A 22439-nucleotide genomic window follows, 5' to 3' on the forward strand; every position below is an offset into this window, starting at 1 on the left:
TGAAACAGCTTCTCGAACAAGAAAAACATTTGTACAGGACTTGATTTTTCTATGCATCAAGAATTGATTGAATTGTTGGATGGTTGTTGTTTGCTATTGCTGTGATGTCATGTGAGTGACAGGTTGTCCCGTCCTCACCCCTGTAAACACTTCATCATAAAATAGAAGAGAATTTGCTTCGAGAGGAAGGGGATTTATGTGGGCACATTAGTCATTCATAATAAATACTGCTATATTCCCTTAAAAAACTTTTGATTTCATGGTGACTAATTGCTTTTAAAATATAATTTGTTTTTTAATCAGCCTCATTAGGCTTTTCTTTGGTCTGAACTCATCTTTGGAATGTTGCCATTTTTAATGCTATTTATGCTGGTTTAAAAAGTTTAGCAATTCTTAGATTAATATCCAGGAGATATTTGTGATGTGATATGATTATCCCATTTACAGCAGAACTCAGCAGTCAGGAACACATAAACGCTGACTTCCTTTCTCTTAAACTGATTAGGGACCACCGAGCCCCACCCAAATCCCTGCATTATGATGTCATCACCGTCTCTTATACAAACCAGCTGTTTGCTTAAATGGCCTTTAGATACCAGCCAAATTTTTGCACGTGTTTGCATACGGGAATGAAAGAGAGAGATGGAGTGAGAACATATGTGTGCATTTCATATCAAACAGAAACTCTTGAGTAAACAGCCCAGCAGCCAAATAAATGAAAAATCGCATCACATAGATCCAAGGTACACAAAGACGATGTGTCACTGGGGAAAAGTAGAAATGATTAGTGATCACATACTGATTTATTTTCCAAAACTTTATTCCTATCACAAACATACATCAGTTTAACACAATGCTAGTACACCGATCCAAAATAAGACTGAACAACGGAATGTTAAAACAAAATGTCATAGTTGAAATAAAGGACATGATATTCATATGTGTAGGCTAAATGTTCATATATTCGTATTGAACCTTAAAACATAATTTCATTTTCTGTCAGTTTATTTCAAGAGATACTTCTGTCACTCTAGCACTCAATTTTGACACAAAGGTTTAGTCAAGTCTTGTGTCAGAAATCTTGTGAAGAAGTGTGAAGTATTTAAACAAGATATGGGTTGAAAAATAGTGTAGAAATAGCATTTGTTTCTAAACTGTTTCTCATTGTATTGGAGTGAATATACTGAATCTAACTGCGATGGGTAAACTCCAGGGCTTAATGGGTGCAACTAATTACGTACTTGTTTATACCTAATGATTTATGTACAGTGTAATAGCAAATGTAGATACAAAGTAAAACACACCCACCCAAGAAAGTTCTAAAAATTAAGACAGGTCATCCAAACGATTAAGTCAGTCATTCAGTCCATAAACACTACATCTAGATGTCTAGAATAAAAAATATTACAAAAAAAGCATAATACTGGTTTAAAAAGTACGGTGTAACTCAATTCTGAAATGTAAGATAATATTTAGCTGTCACCCTGAGTGCTAGCGGGCTTTGCAACATACTTAATTTGTTGGATTTTACATTAAGGGTTGTTCGCAGCAATGAAATGGAGTTCACATGTACACTTAAACTGATTTTTTCATGCTCACCAACTCCAGAAATCATTACTTTGTCATGCAGTGATATTAACAAAATTATACAAGACTATTAACTAGTCAGATCATAATGTACACAAAGAAGAACATATAGAACATTTCATGAGTCTAGAAACACACAAACAACCCAAAGCAAACAAAAACACAACTCCTGCCCATTGGATTCTGAGATTTTCTTTTTGGTGTGATGTTATTTACACTCAGCTGGAAGCTTCAGAGTGCTGGGACAGGAGCACGGATCCTCCCGGTGTTATGTTCCAGCCCTGGCTTCTCTTATGGAAGCCAGCAATGACTCACGGGAAAGGTTCCCCACCCCACAGTAGTGTTATACTCAAGGGTTGCACCTCTTGGACTAAAACGTCTTATTTTCATATTTTGATTTAATTTATATGATGTTCTTGTTATAAATCATCACTGTCATAACTGGCATTTTACAACTTTCATAACATCACAACGATCTTAAATATAGCATTCAAGCATTGACATTTATTTTGCTAGATAAGGAGGAGGATTACTTGACCAATTGTTTTTATCTTATATATTTGTATGCCATACTTTGATTCAAATGCGTTTACTTGTTCTGTATGACTTTAAATGGAACATGTTGCATCATATTTACATGTAAATGTGGGAATTTGAGTCTTTGTCTCCCTCGTGCCTTCTGATGGCCAAGGTCAATATGCAGTAGATTGAGTTGGGTTTAAGAAGCAAGAACTGAGCGTTTCACCCAGACCCTCGTTGGCAGAAAGGCTCGTTCACAGCTCTGTGTCTGCCGTCTTGGTGGTCGAGTGGCCATTGGTGGCAGCAGGGAGAGTTTGGGGCTTCACTGCTTCTTGTGACTCTCCATTAAGACTTGGCTTCTCCTGGGGCTCGGGTTGGTTCAGAGGGGCCACAGACACCAGAGTGTTGCCCTGGTTCTCCTCGTCAGCCATGTAAGACTCCTCAGCCTGTAGGAATACATGATACAAACAGATTTAACTTTTTTTATTTTGCTTTTTATTATTTCTGCTATTTATTATTATTATTAGTGCCCTCCAGACGCTTGCTTTCTGCAAGTGAACAGCGCCTCGTGGTGCCATCTCAAAGAAAGAGGCACTCTTTTTCATTTTCTTTCAGGACTTTTGTAAATCAGCACTTGATGAACAAGAACCTTGACCCTGTGTTCTTGAAGCAGAATATGAAAACTGCCATAAAATAATTTTTATTTTATGGAATATATTTCATGATGCATTGCATCTTCAAAGCTAAAACATTCATTGAGCAGCGATAGGCTTATGAAATCCTAGCCTGTGAATGTATTTTTTTATTTATTATTTCTCATTTTGAGGTCCGATGGAGTGCACTTTGTTTCAATTTCATAATTTGACTTCATTTAGCAGAGAAAGAAAACAGCTTAGAACTATTGGCTAGGAGATGAAAGAGCTTGTTTCATTTGCATGTGTTGTGGTTCTGAACATTACATTGGGCGTGTGCTGGAGGAACTGCGATGCACTGATATGCTGCCAATTGTTTCCCTCTTAATTACAAGCTTGCCAACACTTCTTTACCAAATACGCTGAACTTTGCAATTAAAATGATTGCATAACACATTCAAAATGGGAATTTGATCGGGAACACTTGGTTGTTGAAGTCATCGATTTGGGCAGGAAAAGCAGGAAATGAATGAATGTGTAAATTTGCTTTAAAGATTTGCTTGGTGTTGATATTAGTAAGGATGTTACAATTAGTAAGGATATTACAGTTAATGGTCAGGGATGTTTTTCTGGGGACTCTTTGGGCCATTCATTTGGGGACTCACCAGTTTCATGCCTTTGCTGTTGGTTCGGCGATGGCACTTGAAGTAGAATATGCCAACTATTATAGCAGCAAGCAGTAAGCCGGACACCAGCACAGACACGAAAACTGCAGGAGAAGACCCAGAGGTACCATTCCCTCCTGTCTTCTTTTTCGGTTGTAGAGAAACACATAAACACAGATATTAACATATTCAGAGGGATTCAAACATTGTGTAATATTCAACAGCATTTTGAGTCATAATTTGTATGATCAAGGGATTTTGATTCAGTATGGGTGTTGCATTTTTTGTCGTATGTCTGTTTTGATGAAATAACTCCGATGATGTTGGTAGATATGGGATATTTATTTGTGCATGCTTATTTTAGGCTTATTTTTATTTTATTTTATTATTTTCCTTCATCTAATGCTCACTTAAAGGGATAGTTCACCCAAAAAAGAAAATTCTGTGATCATTTAGTACTCACCCTCAAATTGTTCCAAACCTGTATGAATTCCAAGTCAATGGGGCCCATCAACTGTTTGTTTACCAACAATCGTCAAAATATCTACTTCATTTTACTTCAGAAATTCATTTTAACATAAGATTGGATTATTTTTTCATGATCATATTTAGCAAGGGAGTAGGTTTGATTTTGACATTGGTTTGGAACATAAAAGCAGTAAAAAAAGAAAAGGTTTTTAGTCTATATTGTCAGAGCGCTCTTGATGACTTTTTTCTGCACATCACTTTATTTTCTAAAATGAACTGAACCAATGATGATTCTGAAAGAACACGTGACAGGGAGTCTACTGTTGCTGTAGAAATGAACACATCTTTCATGCAATCTGACTGACTGATAAACCGCGCCCTCTTATTAAAGTGTTGTTTTAAATTTTGTGGATATTTGGCCTAACAGTTTGATTAATACATTCAGTTTAACAACATTAAGTTAAAGTTAAAACTTTTAACATTCAACTGAACCGTGCACATAGGCTATGTTTTAAACACTGGTCCCTGTACTTGAAAGAGCATATTTTTTATAATAACTTTGACTGAGTCCACAGTGGTTTACATGTATAATAAAAATCTTTGATCAAAATTGTTGCTAGGAACAATTCAGTATAGCTGAATGTTGGTAGGGACATGTCCCTAGCGTCCCAACTAAATTCTACGGCTTTGATATTTAGCATTCCTAAGCTTTCCTAATTTAGACATTTTCCACTCTTCCTGACATGCGTCCCTTATACGAACCCTTCATATAGAAAACAAAAAGAGGAAGTGAACAGGATGGAGTCTTTGTAGTTTAGCACATCTCCCTGCCTTTTACAAAGCATTTAGGTTATGATGTGTCATGCCATGGTGTCATGCCCGAACCATCAATGCCTACCATGATGAAAACAAATAAATGATTCTGCATCAGACTGGCCTATCAACACTATTATCTCACCAACATTACTTTTACTGGTCTCAGATCGGTTCTTGCCAACATAGACGATCATCACCTCTCCCCACTTCTTCTGTCTAACCTCTTTCCTGGGTTCATAACCACATGGCACCAGTGAGAGGAAGCCCCTCTTCTCTCCCACTCATTCATCTTTTGTGTGCAGGGATTATTTATAGCGAATGACAAAACAGGATCTCCCTAATCTGAGCTCACAGGCATCAACAGCTCAAACTGCCTTGCTAAACTTTATCCTCTCAGACACGAAGCTTCCTTCCTTTCCAATATACACGGATGCAGATGACAGCAACTGAAAACATCTGAAGTCATTCTGTCCACTGGTTTGGGTTGGCAAAGAGCTCTTGTAGAGATACTGTAGTGGAGTTTAAATTACTGTATAATATACCATGGTACTAAAATGAATGTACTCTCCTTTCAAAATTACCATGATACTGTTTGGTAAATGTCTAAAAATATGGTAGTACCATGGTACTTTTTTGTAAATAAATCACAAGGAGTACCAAAAAGACTAAAACGGTTACCAATTCCAATCCTTCAAAATTACTTACTTCTGAATGTCTGGATTCTTGATTTGAGGCTGGATTCACTGTTTCCATTATCCCTTTAAAATGGTCGTTGGGGGCTGTGGTTTCTGGCTGGTCTGGTGGGAATGGAATCAGGGTGGTGGGTACGCTGTTGCCAGAGGCGATGGTTTCTGATGGAGCTAAAAATAAAACGTATGTAAAATGTAGTTTCAAAATAGTAGTTTCACCAAATAAAACACCTTACAAATTATTTTCTTGGACATTCTTGATGGCTCATACTATTTTGTTGAGTAGTGTAAACAGAACTTGGTTTGTTTGGTTCAGATGTTGATTGAACTTTGAACTCAGTGGTTAAGGATGTCGGCGGAACTGTTGATTTGTCACAGCAAGTGTTCTGTGTTGCTGTGTTGTTGGTTGGTGACACCTCTGTATGATTTGCTGTTGAGTTTTTTTCCGGTTCTTCTTTAGAACCAGGTGCAGGGGGGTCCTGTCCCTGACAACCTACACGGAAACACAGAAAATGTTCAATGTCAAAATAGAAGCTTTAGGTTGGACTCCCACCTCAAGTTGGAGAATGACTGCATGTTACATACATATATAATGAAGAACATGATAGAATTTCTGTAGCTGCCATTAATGCCACCCATAACAGCAATTATATGGTGAACTTATTAATTTAGCCTTAAGATCACCTCAGACAGAACATTCATATTAGTCACTTTTTTCCAGTGTTGACTTATTTCCTATTGAAACAGGAAGTCAATAGTTTCTATTAGTCATGAACATGGTTTTAGGGAGCAGCACATCAGTATTCCTGATTCACATTTGATTCTGATTCACAAGCTCTTTATTTGTTTAGTTTTTAATTTTATTCTGATTTAATTCCAGTTTACATTTCAGATGTATTTCCATTTTGATACAAGAAATTATCTCTCTATCTTCTTTACCAAATATTAATTAATAGAACCATCTCATAAAACTCATTTGTTTTGTGTATCATACTAGGACTGGTTGTGCCATATGTTTGTTTTTGATTCACCAAAAAAAGAATTGGCACATAGGAGTCATTTTTTTGTGATGGGGCTACACTGTTTACACTGTTATGTTTTTGATTCCCTAAAATAATTTGTTCATAAAAGTAATTTGTTCATGAATCAGATTGCACTGGTTGCATTTTGTGTTTGTTTTTCTGTACAGAACGTGATGTTTTATTGCATCACATTTAATACAAACTGTGAACTCACGTTAACAACTCGGTTAAAGTAAAATCGGATTTATTTTGCCATGGTGCTGAAAATTCTGCTTTCATTGTAGTGACACATGCAATCCTAAAAAAAAAAAAAAAAAAATGAATTTACAAATTGTAAACGTTTTGTGAAACAGTAGAGTTTGGATTTGAATCAAAGGTTTCCATGCCATTCCACCCCTTCATTTCATCTGTTAGGCTACTATGGAATCACAAAGGGCTTTCAGGGTTTAACTTGAGCGTCAGATGCTCCTCATCCAGAGATTGCCGCACAGTGTTTGCTAGCATGTGGGTGGTAGGTGAACCCTGAGGTTGAGAAGAGGCCTGGCCCCTCCTTGACTGTTATTTAATGCCCTTCTGTCTCCACCCTCTCCAAAAATGTGCCTTGTTTGCACAGCCACTCTGCATTATTAATAACTTAAGCAGGGGGGTTATGGTGCTGATACTGACTGAGCAAATAAACATCACCTTCGAAAAGTCAAGACCTTTGTCTTTGCTGTACATTACCACACTCCTTAAGAAAGAGTTTTGTCTAGAGGCGTGGAATGCAGGAAGTATGTGGCTGGGCGTAACGTACGAGTGAATTAATTTTCTTGCTTGTTTTAGGTGTTGCATCCTCAACCAACTACACCACATCCAAAAGTTATTGAAATTGTGTTCAAGTAAAATATTTGAGTTTTCACTTTTGACTGACACATTCAAGAAAATCATCTTGGCTATAGAGATTGTTCTGAGTGGAATATTGTGGGTGCAATAAAAGTTAAGATCAATCAAAGCGCAAATTTGAGGTTACTGTGAAATACAATGAAAATCAATTTTTGGTGGATTTAAAAGCATAAATTATTGTAATTGTAAAACTAATGCATTACAGTATTTGATTAAAATTGTAATTAAGTAAATATTGGACATAAAAGGTTTATAAGCAATTATTTTTTTAGAACTACAGTCATGCTTATTGTTTACACTTGTGATTAAACTATCAAAACAGTGAATATTTGAACATTTATTGATTAACCCCTTTCTCTTCCATAATTTTAAATTTGTAACCCAGAATTTTCCTCTTTTTTTATTTAAGGAAACGGGACAAGTGGAAATAATTTTTTTTGTGTTGGTAATTTACATGGCACAAATGCTGTTGATTGAGCATAACTCTTTTAAGAGTTTTTCAGCAAAGGGTTGATTACTTTTTTTTGCCATTGGGCATTTGAGCAGCTGAGCTTTAAATTTAGAACAATTTGTGGTGTCATTTAAGACACCACACGTCTTGCCGTCAAACTCGTTGTCACGCAGGCTTCAGAATGCTATCTGGAGCTCATGCTGGGTGGTCTTGTGTTTTCCTAACTAGCAATAAAAAGATATCTGCCACACCCTGATCATAAACCAATTCTACATTTGTCTCAACAGGTGTGACTGTATCAAGGCCACTGTATTGTAAGGCAGCTTAAATGCTGATCAACAATGAACCTTGATGAATCTTTTTAGTTAAAACATCAAAAGAAATGACAATCTGTGATTGGTCAAGCTCAGATCTCGTTGATTGCTATGATACCTCGCTTGCTGTTTGTGTTTCTTAGCATTTTGTGATTTGCATGGCCACCATGATAGCACTCGCCCGCACAACAGCGTGAAGCACCCCTCCTTCATTACAGATACACTCTTGAGTGTCTTGTAAGCGGGTCTATCGTGCATGATGCTGTGAGTGGATGGCTATATAGTTTAATTGGCTGAACTGGGCATGCATCCTACAGCTCTTAAACATGTTAATAAAAACTAAGCGCTGACTTAAACAAGCCAAAACCTGACATGTTTATTGATATAATAACTTTTAGGAAGAATGTTCCCTCTTCTCCTAATATCACATAAACAAGACCAGCGTATTAGAACGCCTTTGTACACTTCTGTATTTGTATGTTTTCTACAAATGAGAAGCACAGAACAAAATACCCCTTCTACTTATAAAAGCAGCACACGATGACACAGTAGCGACATCCTGTTTTCCAAACTTTGTGTCTTAAATGTTATGTCTATGAGATTAGAATTAGTGCATCCCAAATCATACATATGTATGCAACTTGGGGTTTTAAGGTAATTTAGCTAGATGTTAATGCTAAAACAGCATCCAAAAAGTGTGTTTTCATGGTATTGTTCTGTGCAGAGACATGGCTTTTGTTGCTTTTGTTGATGTTGTGACAACATCATCATCCGTATAGCAGGGAACACTGATCTTTGAGGTGAATGAGGTCCTCCTAGACAATTCGCATAAATATTGTTTCTCATAGCCAGACCTCTGATTAAACCTTGTGGACACAACTTTGTTTCCAGTTGGACTGATGAAAACCTTGTGTTGCGTAAAGTCAGCAAGTCAAATCTGAGTTTGCCAGATTGGGAAAGTACTTTCCAGTTTTAAAGTGTCTGAATGTATGTTTAAATTTTATGCATCAATTTATTGATGCATAAAATTAATATCTTTTGTCCATACATTTTATGTAGACTTTAATAAATGTTCTACATACATTTGTTACTGCATAATATGCATCAAGTTATGTGTAAAATCCATAAATTGTCAAGAAAATGCATCAATTGCTGATGATTATCTTGGCAATTATCTTTATAGTTTTAAAGTTACAAAATGCTTTATGAAATGCCTGTTGCATTTACATCTGTGTGATGTCTCTCTTCAAAGCTTCTAAACCAACTTCAGTCATGCCAATTTATAGCTACATTCAAATGCGCACATAGTCTACTCTAAAGTGAAATGAGATGAAAGGTAAAATTAGCTAATCTTGGCAGTATGATACAAATTAGAGATCGTACAATGCACATTATAGTTCGATGAAGTTGGTCAATTGTTATAATTCAACCTCAAAAGGCATCCAACTCATCCCATCAAATTTTCATCCCAAATGAGATATTCCTCTTGACATATCTAATATTTCACAATTTGTGTGGCTGTGCGATCCGGTAATCAAACTGACTTCTGGATGCCCCGACAGCAAGCATAAACAGAGATCTGGAAGTGTGGCTCCACCTAACTGCTTCAGTGCATGTTTTTCATCCACCAATACAACAGAAATATGACCGGAATCATTGTTTTCCTTTGGAAAGTGACACAACCGGGACCAAATGTGCTCTCCAGATTTCTGAACCGCTCTAACCCCTTCGATGGTGTTTTGTAATGATGTACAATGTACAATGTGATGTAATGAGACAATCTTAGGCAAAGAATCCCCAAAATCCCCAGTGCTTTCAACTATGTCTGAATGGACGTATGGCAGTATGCTTAGCCAGACACGTCCTGACAGCTCTGATATAATCCTGAGAGCTAAAGCCACCTTCTTCCACATTCCCGGGAAACATGAGAGATGCCCCTAAAATGTTTGGGTTATTTTAAAGTAAGTACCTCATTAAATAGACAGTTATGAAGACGACAGAATTTTCATTTTCCATGCAACTGTTCCTTTAAGTCTTAGTTGTAGGGTTCAGATTTCAAGAATTGTGCTTTTATTTTGTTTTTATCTACAGTATATGGTGTTGTGTTGAGCTAGAAAGATGGCATAAGAAATCCAAATGACCTTTTTCAGTGGCTGTCAAAGCATTTTAAGTCATGTTTTGATCATTGCCTCTTTAAATGGTCCCATTATCTACTCATAAATGATTTCACTGTAATTTTCCCAAAGACATTTACTTCTGGGAATCTAAAGACATGTCTGCTTTCATTCTGACTCTAGAAGATTTCTGGTCTGTATCCTCAACTCAATCCCCAGGGGGAATGCAGCGATAAGCAATCTGCCTTTTTACAGCTCATAAGGGAGTGTCTTTAATCTCTAAAATACCCGCATTAATGCTTAAAACACAAGCTGGTTGAACTCTGGGACAGCTTCCTAACAAAGACCTCCTCTTGTTCTCCCTTCCTCATTCAGATCTGTGACATGATTATCTTGCAGGACAAAAGGCCATCTCAAGATCTCCTATCTCTCTCCTATCTCTAGGTCTGGTTGAAACAGGAGAAACCTAAATAAACAGCTCAGCGAAAGAGGAAAGATTGTGATGACGGATGTAGGCAACTCAAAAGGGTTGGTAATCACTCTTATAGTCCCTAACGGGTTGTCCAGCAGGGTGGAGTCCATCTTTCTCTATCACCAGATGCACAGATCTCAAGGGAACCACTCTCCTCCCAGTGTAATTTGTGCTTAAACATCAGGCACTGACGTCTGCAGCCTGCTAAGCTGGATGACAGCCTGGGAATCATGGCTTCTCCACCCAGGCCATAGAGAGAGCATCTCTTGGTGATCAGAATCAGCTGCAGCCCAATCCCCTCTCTTAAAGGAGAACTCCAGTCAATTTTAACATTGAGCTCATTCTTTTGTAAATTTGGAGTGCTCTCAGTACAGAGAACAACAACAAAAATCGGTGTTGCCTACACCGTGTTATCCTCTTTTTAAAATGTGCACCCTGTTGACTTAAATGGGGCAAGTTTTAAACCTGCTTTTAGCCTCTTAACATCCTTGATGTGTCATTACAAGTGCACAGCCATGTGAGTGATTTTATTCAGAGTGAACACGGTGAATCTGACTGCAGTAGATGTGAAATATATGAATAAAAGTGATGTTAATTCAGCCAGCTCACAAATCTGTATTTACTTCCTGTTTTCAGTCGAAGTCCACAGTGGTCGATTGTCGAGAGAGTGTGCGCGATCATTGGTAACTAAGCAACAGTGGAGACTCAGACTGTCAGTTGTCAGCCGATGACGGTGCTGTGTGGTGTTCTAAGAATATCAGCTCAAATGGATTGTTCATCCGAATCAGATGTTGAACACCAATGATCGCGCGCACTCACTCGACAATCAACTACTGTGGACTTCGACCGAAAACAGGAAGTAAATACAGGTATGTAGGCTGGCTGAATTAACATCACTTTTATTCATATCTTTCACATCTACTGCAGTCAGATTCACCGTGTTCACTCTGAATAAAATCACTCACATGGCTGTGCACTTGTAATGACACATCAAGGATGTTAAGAGGCTAAAAGCAGGTTTAAAACTTGCCCCATTTAAGTCAACAGGGTGCGAATTTTAAAAAGAGCATAACATGGTGTAGGCAACACCTATTTTTCTCGTTGTTCTCTGTACTGACAGCACTCCAAATTTACAAAAAAATCAGCTCAATGTTAAAATTGACCGGAGTTCTCCTTTAAACAGGCCTGTTATGCTAACATTTATCATCCATCCATCCAGTGTTCTATCCATGGTTCTATCTATCAATCGTTTGCTCTAACGATGTCTGTCTGTCTGATTCATTTTCTCTGTTGGGAGAGAGGTTTTAGGTTATACAACTTTCTTACAAGACTTTGTCAAGCCAACGTTTAACGTTTGTTCTGACAAACTTGGCTTTTTCATTTCGCTTTGTGATGCACTGTTGGTGTGATCACAAAATATTATTTCTCAAAAGGTCAAAGAACTTCATGGGCTCTTTTAACGGACACACTAGGAAATCCAGTGGTCACTCTATCACCCCAACTACCGGATAACTATTTCCATTTGCGAGCATGCTGATCCTGAGAGTTTACTTAGCAATGAGCCCACAGCCCAGTTGTTTTCTGACAAAACAAAAATGGGGAGAAGGAATTAATCAAATTAGTGTCAGGTGTGGAATGCTCCTCAAGCCAGACAGGATGTAGGTATCTCAGATAGAAACTATAGACAGTGCGTTAAACATGCACACAGTAATGATCCCATTCCTGACCCCTTTGGATCCAATTCAAGATGTATATTTAATACATAGACCACCTACTAATCGATTCCTCTAATATTCTTTTACAATAGTGTCTACTGTACAGATACTATAAAATTGTAATTAATTGTTTAGTTAATGAATATTGCAGATTTTGGTGTTTTTAATACATCAAACCTTGTTTTTTTTTTCAAATAGCACCCCTACTGTCCGAAACAAGCATGATCTTGTCACCCCCCTCCAGCTGCCAGCTGCCTCCACTTTTTGCAGCTCACTGTCAGCACCAAAAGCATTGCGTAGTTGCAGATGTCTATGGACCATTTCCAGGCTCTTGTTCTTTGACATCATCACGCAGATTGATTCAGACAATGTAATTGGATATCTAAATGTTTGATCCACTGCCATGCTCAGCTTATACAATGCTATGAAAAAAGGCCACAATAGAAAGATGAGGAGGTATTGAAGCGTTTTTCTCTCTCTCTCTCTCTCTCTCTCTCTTTTTTTTTTTTACTTCTCATCACACAAAAGAAAAACTGGGGTTGGGTTTTGCCCCCTCTCTCACTTTCTGGCTAACCGTAACAAATCCTCTGGGCTCTGTAACACTGTGGTTAAGGAGGAAAGACTGCTGTGAGAAAGTCCTCGTGCTTTTGATGGCAAGCAAAGGATAAAATCTTATGTTTTCAATTAGGGAACATTAGATAGAATTGCCCCAGTGTTGTGCTGCTTGCTGAACATTAATTACCCCACTGGTTAAAGAGGCTCAGCCAAGCCACATTTACTCTGTTTATTCCTCAGGCAAAACGGCAAAAACCACCACAGAACTGCAAATTTCTCCATAAAGTTACATGCATGTAACAAGTATTAAAAAAAAAACAATGACATATCTCAATCTTTGTACACATCAAAACCACAAACAGTGTTTGTTGTTGTGATATCTATTAGATATTTTGTGATAACTATTAGTTTTCTTATAGAATTTAAAAAATATATATATATTTTTTAATGTGTGTGTGTGTGTGTGTGTGTGTGTGTGTGTGTGTATATATATATATATATATATATATATATATATATAGATAGATAGATAGATAGATAGATAGATAGATAGATAGATAGATAGATAGATAGATAGATACACACACTAAAACAATCTTTAAAAAACTTTTAGTTAAGTTACAAGAAAAATTTATGTTTTTTTAAAAGATTAGTTTTTTTTTTTTACTTTAATTATGGAAAAAGCACAAATATATGACTAGGTACAGGATGTTGCACAAGTTTCCCATCAATGTGGACAGATTTTATCCTGAAGGTTACAGACAGAGTTTCTGTGAAGCTGAAACTTTGCCGTCACTTTATAAGTTGCTGTTTGACTAATATGATGATCCAACCAGCAGACTGGTCCAATCGTGGAGTTTCCGCTTGTTACAGATTTTGTTGCACCACAGGCTAATTACACACTAATGTTTGGACTCAGGTTTTTGGATACTCATATTACCAGAGCGCCGTGTCAGAGTGAGAGTGGTTGGAAGCTGCATGCCAGCTGTGAGAGACGCAATAACTGCAAAACTGTTTTGGAGTGCCAGGAGAACTACAGCATAACAGACTCACAAGAGCAACAACAACGAACCCTGATATGATTCCAGATTGTCTTTTCTCATTTAAGATGATGTTCAGCTAATTAAACGTGACTTGTTAGTTGACATTAGTTCTTAATATGATACGTAATAGTTGTTTTGTATCTTTTTCTTTATTATAAGTGGGGTGATGGACATAAATGTGTTAACATACAACTTGCCATAATTACTGTTTACGCAGATGATCTTTTCACATAATCTGAGAATGAACTGCTTAATTTTTCCACCCTTTCAGTTTCAATCAATATGCAATGAGAAGCCCAGTGAGTGATGTAAGATATTCTACAGCATTTGTGTGTAGGCTCCCCACCCATGCGAATGTGACGTTAAGTGGCCTAGGACTGGAGGAATGCCAGGCAATAGCTAAAAGCCATGAGACACTGGCAGCTGCATGTTTTTGTTGGCCAAACAGCGCATTGTCAGCCAAGGAGAATATTCCAGAACTAAGGTACACATATATAAGCTTATTATTTCTCTCCTGGCCCTGTAGTGACCCCTGTCATCCATTTTGTTTTTTATCATGCATGATGCACTGGCATGCATGAACTTCCTCTTCCTTTGTGCCTTTTGATCTTTGTGTGACTAAACCCATGAAAATATGCATCTGCTCTACCAGCAAATGCAATAAAAATGTGTGTGATAATATTCCATTTAAACATCCTGCATTGTGTAGTTTGGGAGTTCCTATGTGTTGGTTCAGATCAGGGTGGATGAATTGGCTCCTGTTGGTACAGTTGATCTACTACAACACAGTAGCAGTTTTAGGACTGGGAAAATACCTGCTTCAGGGATGCTAGGTCTGCCAGGGAGCTAAAGACGCGTGAAGGTGTTTTCTCACTCGCCGTTGAGCTCAAAACGCAGCCAGATTTAATAATATTACATGACGCTTGGGCGGCACCAACCGTTATCTTGGCTCCTGTCCACTGAAATGCCACATAGCTACCAGGGTCTATAATGGCTTAACTCACAACATGGGAAAAGGTGGTAACTGAAATTTAGCATGTCGTTTGGGTGCCTAACGTAACTATGGGGTGAATGTGAGCTCAGCTAAACACATTTGTCTTTCTTGCCCTTTTCCATCCATTAGAGGAGGAAGGTTACTCCTCTAAAAGAGCAACACTTGCAATGGTCACTGTCACAGTTGAACAGTGGGTGGCCGGTTGGAATGCAGTACTTCTATCTTCTGAGGCTTTCCTCTGAGGCTTTATTCAAATGACATGTAATTTGACCCATTTTAGCCACTTAGCTTCGGTTAATTTAATTCTGCAGCAACTGTAGCGTGTGGATGAGTGTCCACATACTGAAACTGCTGATTTGGTTATTATAAAATGAAGGTTTTCAGATCAGTCTTTCTAATGTATTTTCTTATGTATTTAGTAGATGCTTTTTAGGTATAAGTTTTATCAGTTCATGATAAAGTGTTCAGTGTTCAAGTGTGTTCATGGAGTCAAACCCATGACCTCGGCATTGGTAGTGGCTTGCTCCGGTGTTTGAGCTACAATAATAAATTCTGCCAACACAAAATGAACAGAATGTTGCTTTCACAACCAAAATTGGTCTTTCTCAGGATTCTGTCAATGCCCTTCCAATATTGTGTTTTAATAGCACGCATTGAAGTGGGTTCAACTATGATGTTTTATTCTATAATATAATTTCTGTATTATTTTTAAGCAATGTAATTTGTTTAGGATAAAAGCGTCAATTTAGTAAAATTTAGCTTTGAGGGAAGCATGGAATCTTGTGAAATGAGCAGAATATGCCACAAGAGCGACATATACAGTATATATATGAATACAGTACAAAAGTATAAGAGTCAGTTTATGGTTTTTGTTACTAATGTATGTTACCACTATTTACTTTTAAAATACATCAATCTTGTCATAAAAATAGCCATAGATGCTGGTGTGGCAAAAAAAAAAAAAAATCTTTAAATCTGTATAAAATAATTTGCAGTCAGTTAACAAGAAACATTGTCCAAGAGGCAGGACTTGAAAAGTTTCCCATAACAAATTAAAGTGAGTGATTTTTATGATCTAAAACCTATAATGCTAACCTAATATTTACTAAGAGTTTAATTATGAATAATGTCTGCTAAGATCAGTTTGAATCGTTATAACTAGCATTTCAGATTTTCTGTTGGATATGATGAACTTTAATGCAATTTCGGAACTTTAATGGCATACCAACACCTGCAACATTAGAAACTGCTCCTTCTTGATACACACATATTTCCATGGTTGGCTGAAAAGTGCTGCGATGTTCTGACCATCCATTGGCAAAGTCTCATAGGAGTGCCAATTGCACTAAAGTGCCAAGCATTTAACAGACTGGTGAGAATGGAAACGTACAGTGCTTTGCGGTCTCTTGGTGGGGAGGGGAAGAGACTTCACTTTAACAATGACTTCTTGCAACCTCCAAAGTCTTAACGGCAGCATGACTGTTACAGCCTAATGAATTCAGCTGGGTTACAGTTTCACATTACTCTTTATAAAAACCACTGAGCAGGACATTTGAGGAGAACTATAGGAGTAAAGGGCACGTTAACTTCAGATTTCATATTACAAATAGCTTTGGCGAACTTCACTGGTTTCTCTAACAAGGGGGGCAGGCTACCTAATTCAATTTTTCATTTAGCTTGAAAACTGATGATGTGCTGTGTGAGGGTTTGTTTGCTATGGAAGTATATTTTGTAGTTTCTTATATAAAGTGATAGTTTTCTCTTTTTTAATATTTGTTTTCTTTTACATTTTAACTGAAAAATTTCCTGCCATTTAATTCAACCACCACGCTTTTGAGAAGTTGCACTGTGTTTAAACCAGACTTCCCACCGTTAAACCTACTCAACGGCATTACTCTCACCTCTTGGGAAAAAGGGCGTACAGCTCTGCCCTGCCCACATAGGCGTCACTTACAAACCAGCTCTTTTTACTCCTTTTTGAAATAACGGAACTCCCTGGAAAGAGAGTGCCGTTAACATATGACCGTCTTCATCCCTGTGGCTAATAATGTAAACATCCATCTATTTTCAGGAGAACATGAACCAAACACTGTGGTCCACATTTCAGTCTACAATAAATCCACTCGTACATCTACTTTACAAAAGGACCATTACACCACATGCAGTCATAGAAATCAGGATAAAGATGCTTAACAGACTCCTTAGACAGTTTCCAGGCATTTCCAAACTCTTCAGTCCCTAAAACACACATATATGTCCATGTTTCGGCCAGCTCCACCCAGACGGACAGCAGGATATAGCCCGCAATTACGATCAACGGCATGTTTCCACTCCAAGCCAGAGCCCTTTGTTTTAGTTTCCCGCTAGCTTTTTTACACCGTCTCCATTGAGCAAACACTACAAACTGCTGGGTGTCACATCAATCAAGGTGAGGCTATTTTTTTAATAAAACATTATATTAGATCTCAAAACCAGCTTACAAAAGGATGTATCCTGACAAATTATAAGGAAAAAAGATGTTCCTATAAATCTGTACACAAAAATTATACAAATTATAAAATAAGAACATAAAAAGGATGCAAACGGTTAAACAATGATAAAACGCTGCATGTAATACACAAAATAGCTTACAAAAGACTTCAAATAAACTTACTGTGAAGCAAAAGAAAGCCGAACATGAAAGCCAGAGCCATGGTTTTCCAGAGTTCGTTCAATCTTTGTACAGCCATTCTGGTCTTTGAGCACGCTGAGGTGTGAGAGAGTGTGTATGCAGGCGCTGGGGCAGGGCTGAAAGAGTTTAGGGGTTTCCTGTGCCTGAGACAGAAATGAGCGGGTCACAAGATAAAGCATGGCTTGTGCTCCAGGGGTTTTATATGGCCCCTCTACACTCCCCCCATATCTCTCTCTCTCTCTCTCTCTCTCTCTCTCTCTCTCTCTCTCTCTCTCTCTCTCTCTCTATTTCTCTCTCTCTATTTTGTATATTTATATTAATTAATTTGAAAAAGTCTCTTCAAGTCTCTCGGGAAAATGTATAAAACTACAAAGGCTGCCACCAATTAAGCTTCCAAATAGATTTAGAGAAATTAATCTGATTAAATTTGATTGATTTTATTTATTGATTGATCTTACAATTGCGGCTTTATATCTCATAATTTGACTTTATATGTCACAATGTTACTATTTCTTATTTTAAACTCACAATCACGTTTATTTTTTAGGCTGATGTGGAAATAGGCTTCCAAAGTTTTCGTTATAGTTTATAATAATTTGCATTATAAAAAAAAAAAGAAAAATCTGGGCTGTCTGAGAGTTTTTATGGGAGGTCCATGGGTCTGTAAAGGTAAAAACAAAAAACATATTAAATTAAATTTGCTTGTCTGATTTGCATTCCTTTTGGTATTTTAACTATGATGTCCTTTCTTCTCTCATCTCTGCAGTCTATATACTGTGTTCACTGCTGATCAGCTTGTGAAAGCACATGGCGTCATGTACTCTGAATGTGTGTGTCCCTGGACCAATGAGTAATACAGTGAGTCATCTTTAACCCTCAATCACCCGAAAATACCAACACACACACATATGGAAGGAAAAAACGGAAGGTAAGCTGAAAAAGCTGACACGCACATGTACCAATGCATCTAAACAGACACACACACCCTCAATCCCATTTCCCCTAGACAAACTTTCATGTCTCCTCGGTGCGACTGGGCGGGAATCATTCACATGTATCTGTGTGTTGGCGCCGCTTGGAGAACATCTGGAAACAGTGCAGTGTGAGCAGCTTTGTGTGTTCTTGGGGACTGCTCGCAAAATTACTTGTCAAACAGTTCGGCCAGATGGGGGAGAGAGCAGAGAACATGTGTCCCCCTCCCACAAGCCTGATTTTTTCCTTTTCCCTCCGTTTTTGAGGTGTGGGGAGTTTGGAAGTGAAATGATTGATAGGCTCAAGCACACAACATCCACCTGGGCTATCCAGTTTCTGGCCAGCAATGGTTGGAGTGGGACCGCTAGCACTATACGGTGTGAGGAGGGTCCGACTGCACAGCCAAGGCTCCACATATGGAACCACATGTAACCTGAGCTGTTCAAAGAACAGTACAAGGCACTCCAGTTACAAATGACCAATGCGTAAAATAATATGATTATCAAACATTACACAGCATAAAAACTGCCTAGCGTTACCGTATGAAATGTCAACCAAGAAAGAGGTATAGGGGTGTGCAAGCTTTGGAGGGGTTGATGGACTCGATCTACTCAATCTGTTTTGATCATCATTCTGAATCCGATCCAGACATAGTATTTGACAGAAAGACAGGTTACAAGGGGCCAGGTTAGACAAGGGGCCAGGTTACGCAATAGTTCATGACTCATTTCTTATGGGGCTTGAACCCGCAACCTTCTATTCAACTGCCCTTTAGCCACTATGGAGCACCAGTCTATAAAGAATTTGTTGGGGAGATAAACCTTACAAGTGCCATCATTCATTTCCTGTCTGTGATATTTCCTGCTTCCTGTCATTTCCTGTTTGTGGAATTTGTCGTTTTGGTTTACATAACATGGTGGAACACGAAAACATACAGCATTCATGCACATTCGCACCACACAAAGGCACACACAACCCCTTTCAGACACCTGTTTTAAATTACCATCGAGAAGGCTAATCATCTTTTTCTTCCTCCTCCTCTCGTTCTCTCAGAGTCTCAGGGGTTTTGAGAAGGGATTGCCTCATAGCGTGTATGTTCTGCCTCCTCCTTCCCCAGCCACGCCTGTGAGAACACACAAAAGAACATGTAAATGTTCCTTCGCTCAGCAGCCTCACAAGAGCACAAACAGACCGTCTCTGTGGCCGAGGGCACCGCTCAGGCATCATGAGCCTCAGGGGTGCTGGGTAAATGGTCAGAGGCACTTGACCTTTTGTGACCTTGTTGTTTTTCGGTCCATGGGGGTAAGCGGGGGGATGGTTTACACAAACTGCCACAATGTTATTTGCATTCCATTTGGAAGGAAGATGACTTCCACATGGAATGGTTAAGACGAGCTATGTTCAAGCATATAAGCAATAAATGGGGCTGATAGAATATCGTTATATTTAGATAAAATGATTTTAGCTATGTATACACTACCGTTTAAAAGTTTGGGAATTATCTAATGCTTACCAAGATAGCTTTTATTTTTTTTTATTTTTTTAGATTTTCAATATATTTGAAAGTTTTATTTATTCCTTTGATAACAAAACTGAATTTTCTTGTTATTCCTGTAATTTTCATTACTCATTACAGTCTTCGGTGTCACATGAACCTCCAGAAATCATTCTAATGGTGATTTCCTGCTCAAGAAACATTTATTATTATCAATGTTGTTGCAGTAATATTTGTGTGGAAACCATGATACTTTTTCCCATGATTTTTTATGGATAGAAAGTTGAAAAGAACAGCATTTATTTGACATGTCAATCTTTTATAACATTAAAAATGCCACTTTTGTGAAAAAAAATAAGCCTTTTAAGCATTTCAGATGGTGTACAGCATAGGAAAGGCTGATCCATCATTTGACCAAACAGATATTGAATTCAAAAAGTTTTATGCAGGAAGTAAAAAATATGATTTATTAAAATGGACAGTTTTAAAATTTGGTTCACGTAAAAATCACCAGATTGCGAATATATTGTTATAGGCTAATATTATATACTGTATACATTTGATACATCAATCAGCCCTATATAGTAGCAAATTCTATCATTATTAAATGCCAAAAAGTATGAACCCAATTAATATAGCATCTGCACTGTGGACATGTTTCTAGATTTTTGTGGATGTTTTTTCACGTCTAGTTGAAGAGAGCGTTGAGTTTCCCCTGACTCCAGTAAGGAAGTGGGGTGGAGAAACCTGTGGTTGTGTGCCTGCGGTTTGCATGCGGTGACGCTTCGGTTAAGCTGTTATGCATCTGTTCGGTGTTCATAATTCACAATGACATTATGTTAGCGATCTGGTGCAGCGTATAACTGTGACTGCATGATCAAGTCTCTGATTTACATGTAAGTGGAGTGGGTGGTTGCCAGGGTGTTGCTAGGGTGTCCCTGGATGGTTTCTAGGTGGGTTCCTTACTGGCCCATAAGAATCACTGTTATTCTGCTCTCTATGGCTCAATTTTCTTCTACAATGTAAGTTTATTGGATGTTTTTCTTTTTGCACTTTTTATTGTACCAGAAAAAAGTATCATTCATGGTAGAAGGACACATGTTGTGGGATGAGTTACATACTAAAGTTTAATACTTTGGATTAGAAAAATCCAAATTAATTAATAAAAAAATAAAATAAATAGTGCATGTGAAGGTATAAATCTCTAAAGATGTATTACAGTAATTTGTGAAGCTAAATTTCAAACAAATGAGCCCCAAAATCCCCAAACTGTTTTTTAAATGGCAACATAACTTACATTGGCTCCTCTTCTCGACAACTGTCATGACAAAAGCTTCTAAAATCTATAAATAAGTTAAAACGACACATGTGTAATGGCCACAAAATTCCTCCCTTGTCTGTCCAAACAGAAACTAAGGGCCTGTTCAAACAAGCCGTGATCAGACTGACCAAGGCCAGGCCTGTGTTCACGTCTGATGCCAAATGTGACGTTAATGTCATCAATGGGGACTTAAAAGAAGAAACAAACATACAAACAAACAAATGCCAAGCCAAAAGAAACAGTGACAGGCAGCTGTTGTGTAATGCATTGAATTATGGGAGATTACTGGAGCCGCTGAATGTGTCTATCAAGCACATTCAGGAGGTGCAAATCGAGTTCCCATCTGAAAATAGGCAAATATAGAGGCTCACAGGAATCTGGATTGCATTCCTGTAGAACGAATGAGACTGGAGTTACTTTGGCCAGAAAACGCAGGAAACAATACAGGGAGCCCATGTTCTGCACAGTGTGATAGCAAACACTACCTTCTTCCTGTCCAATGATTGCCTGCTTCCTGTCTTTCTCTGGTATGTGTATATTTATGTGTGTGAGTGTGTGTAGATTGTGGACCCCCACCATCTATTGTCACCATTTATTGTGTCCCCTGAAAGGGATAGTTCACCCAAAATGAAAAATCTGTCATCATTTACTCACTCAAGTGGAGTCCGCTAGAAACAGTGGTGGATCTAGAAAATTTTACATGGGGGGGCAAAGGGGTGGCAAGAGGTCTTGGCAGTGTGGCAGGGGCAGACGGTGGGAATCCCTATGTGAATTGCTTTAACAAAACCAACACAAAAACAAAGTATTATTGTTTAATCATGCCCTTACACACTACAAAGGTTTTTAATTCACAACAGGAATAAGCCCAGTGCAGTGTTCAAACAAAAAAAAACATGCATCTTTTAAAAAGTAAAATTATAACAAGCAAAATGAAAATATAAAAAAACAAAGTACAATAATTGTGTCCAAGGACTTAGCCTTAATGGTTAGGCTCCAGCTTTCTTCAACTACTCTTGCCTGCAAAAGTCAATATGTGAAAACC

At 38.0% G+C, this 22439-nt stretch overlaps 1 protein-coding gene and 1 long non-coding RNA gene across 5 annotated transcripts in view; one reads left to right on the top strand and one right to left on the bottom strand.

Moving 5' to 3' along the window:
* Positions 1–802: 802 nt before the first annotated feature.
* Positions 803–18604, bottom strand: cd34 (CD34 molecule). Of its 3 annotated transcripts, none has more exons than XM_077218935.1 (5): positions 17592–18604; positions 5675–5869; positions 5393–5547; positions 3404–3547; positions 803–2552 (listed from the first exon to the last, which is right to left on the bottom strand). In XM_077218935.1, the coding sequence occupies exons 1-5, from the start codon at positions 17665–17667 to the stop codon at positions 2361–2363; spliced, it is 762 nt and encodes a 253-aa protein (XP_077075050.1). In that variant the 5' UTR covers positions 17668–18604; the 3' UTR covers positions 803–2360. The 3 variants fall into 3 exon arrangements, with proteins under 3 accessions (XP_077075050.1, XP_077075049.1, XP_077075048.1); XM_077218934.1 differs by having other exon boundaries at positions 3404–3544; positions 5648–5869; positions 17592–18414; XM_077218933.1 differs by having other exon boundaries at positions 5648–5869; positions 17592–18355.
* The window catches only part of LOC143725985 (uncharacterized), a 20662-nt gene continuing 15432 nt past the window's right edge, over positions 17210–22439 (top strand). The window contains exons 1-3 of one of the 2 annotated variants that reach the window (XR_013198368.1): positions 17210–17366; positions 18376–18537; positions 19635–19826. This is a non-coding gene — a long non-coding RNA (uncharacterized LOC143725985). Of the gene's footprint in view, positions 17367–18375; positions 18538–19634; positions 20263–22439 lie in introns of those variants that run through there. The other variant, XR_013198367.1, reaches the window with a different exon arrangement.

Source organism: Siphateles boraxobius, unplaced genomic scaffold (assembly GCF_051911475.1).
Source record: "Siphateles boraxobius isolate OS27281-9 unplaced genomic scaffold, OSU_SipBor_1 77, whole genome shotgun sequence".
NCBI lineage: Eukaryota > Metazoa > Chordata > Actinopteri > Cypriniformes > Leuciscidae > Siphateles > Siphateles boraxobius.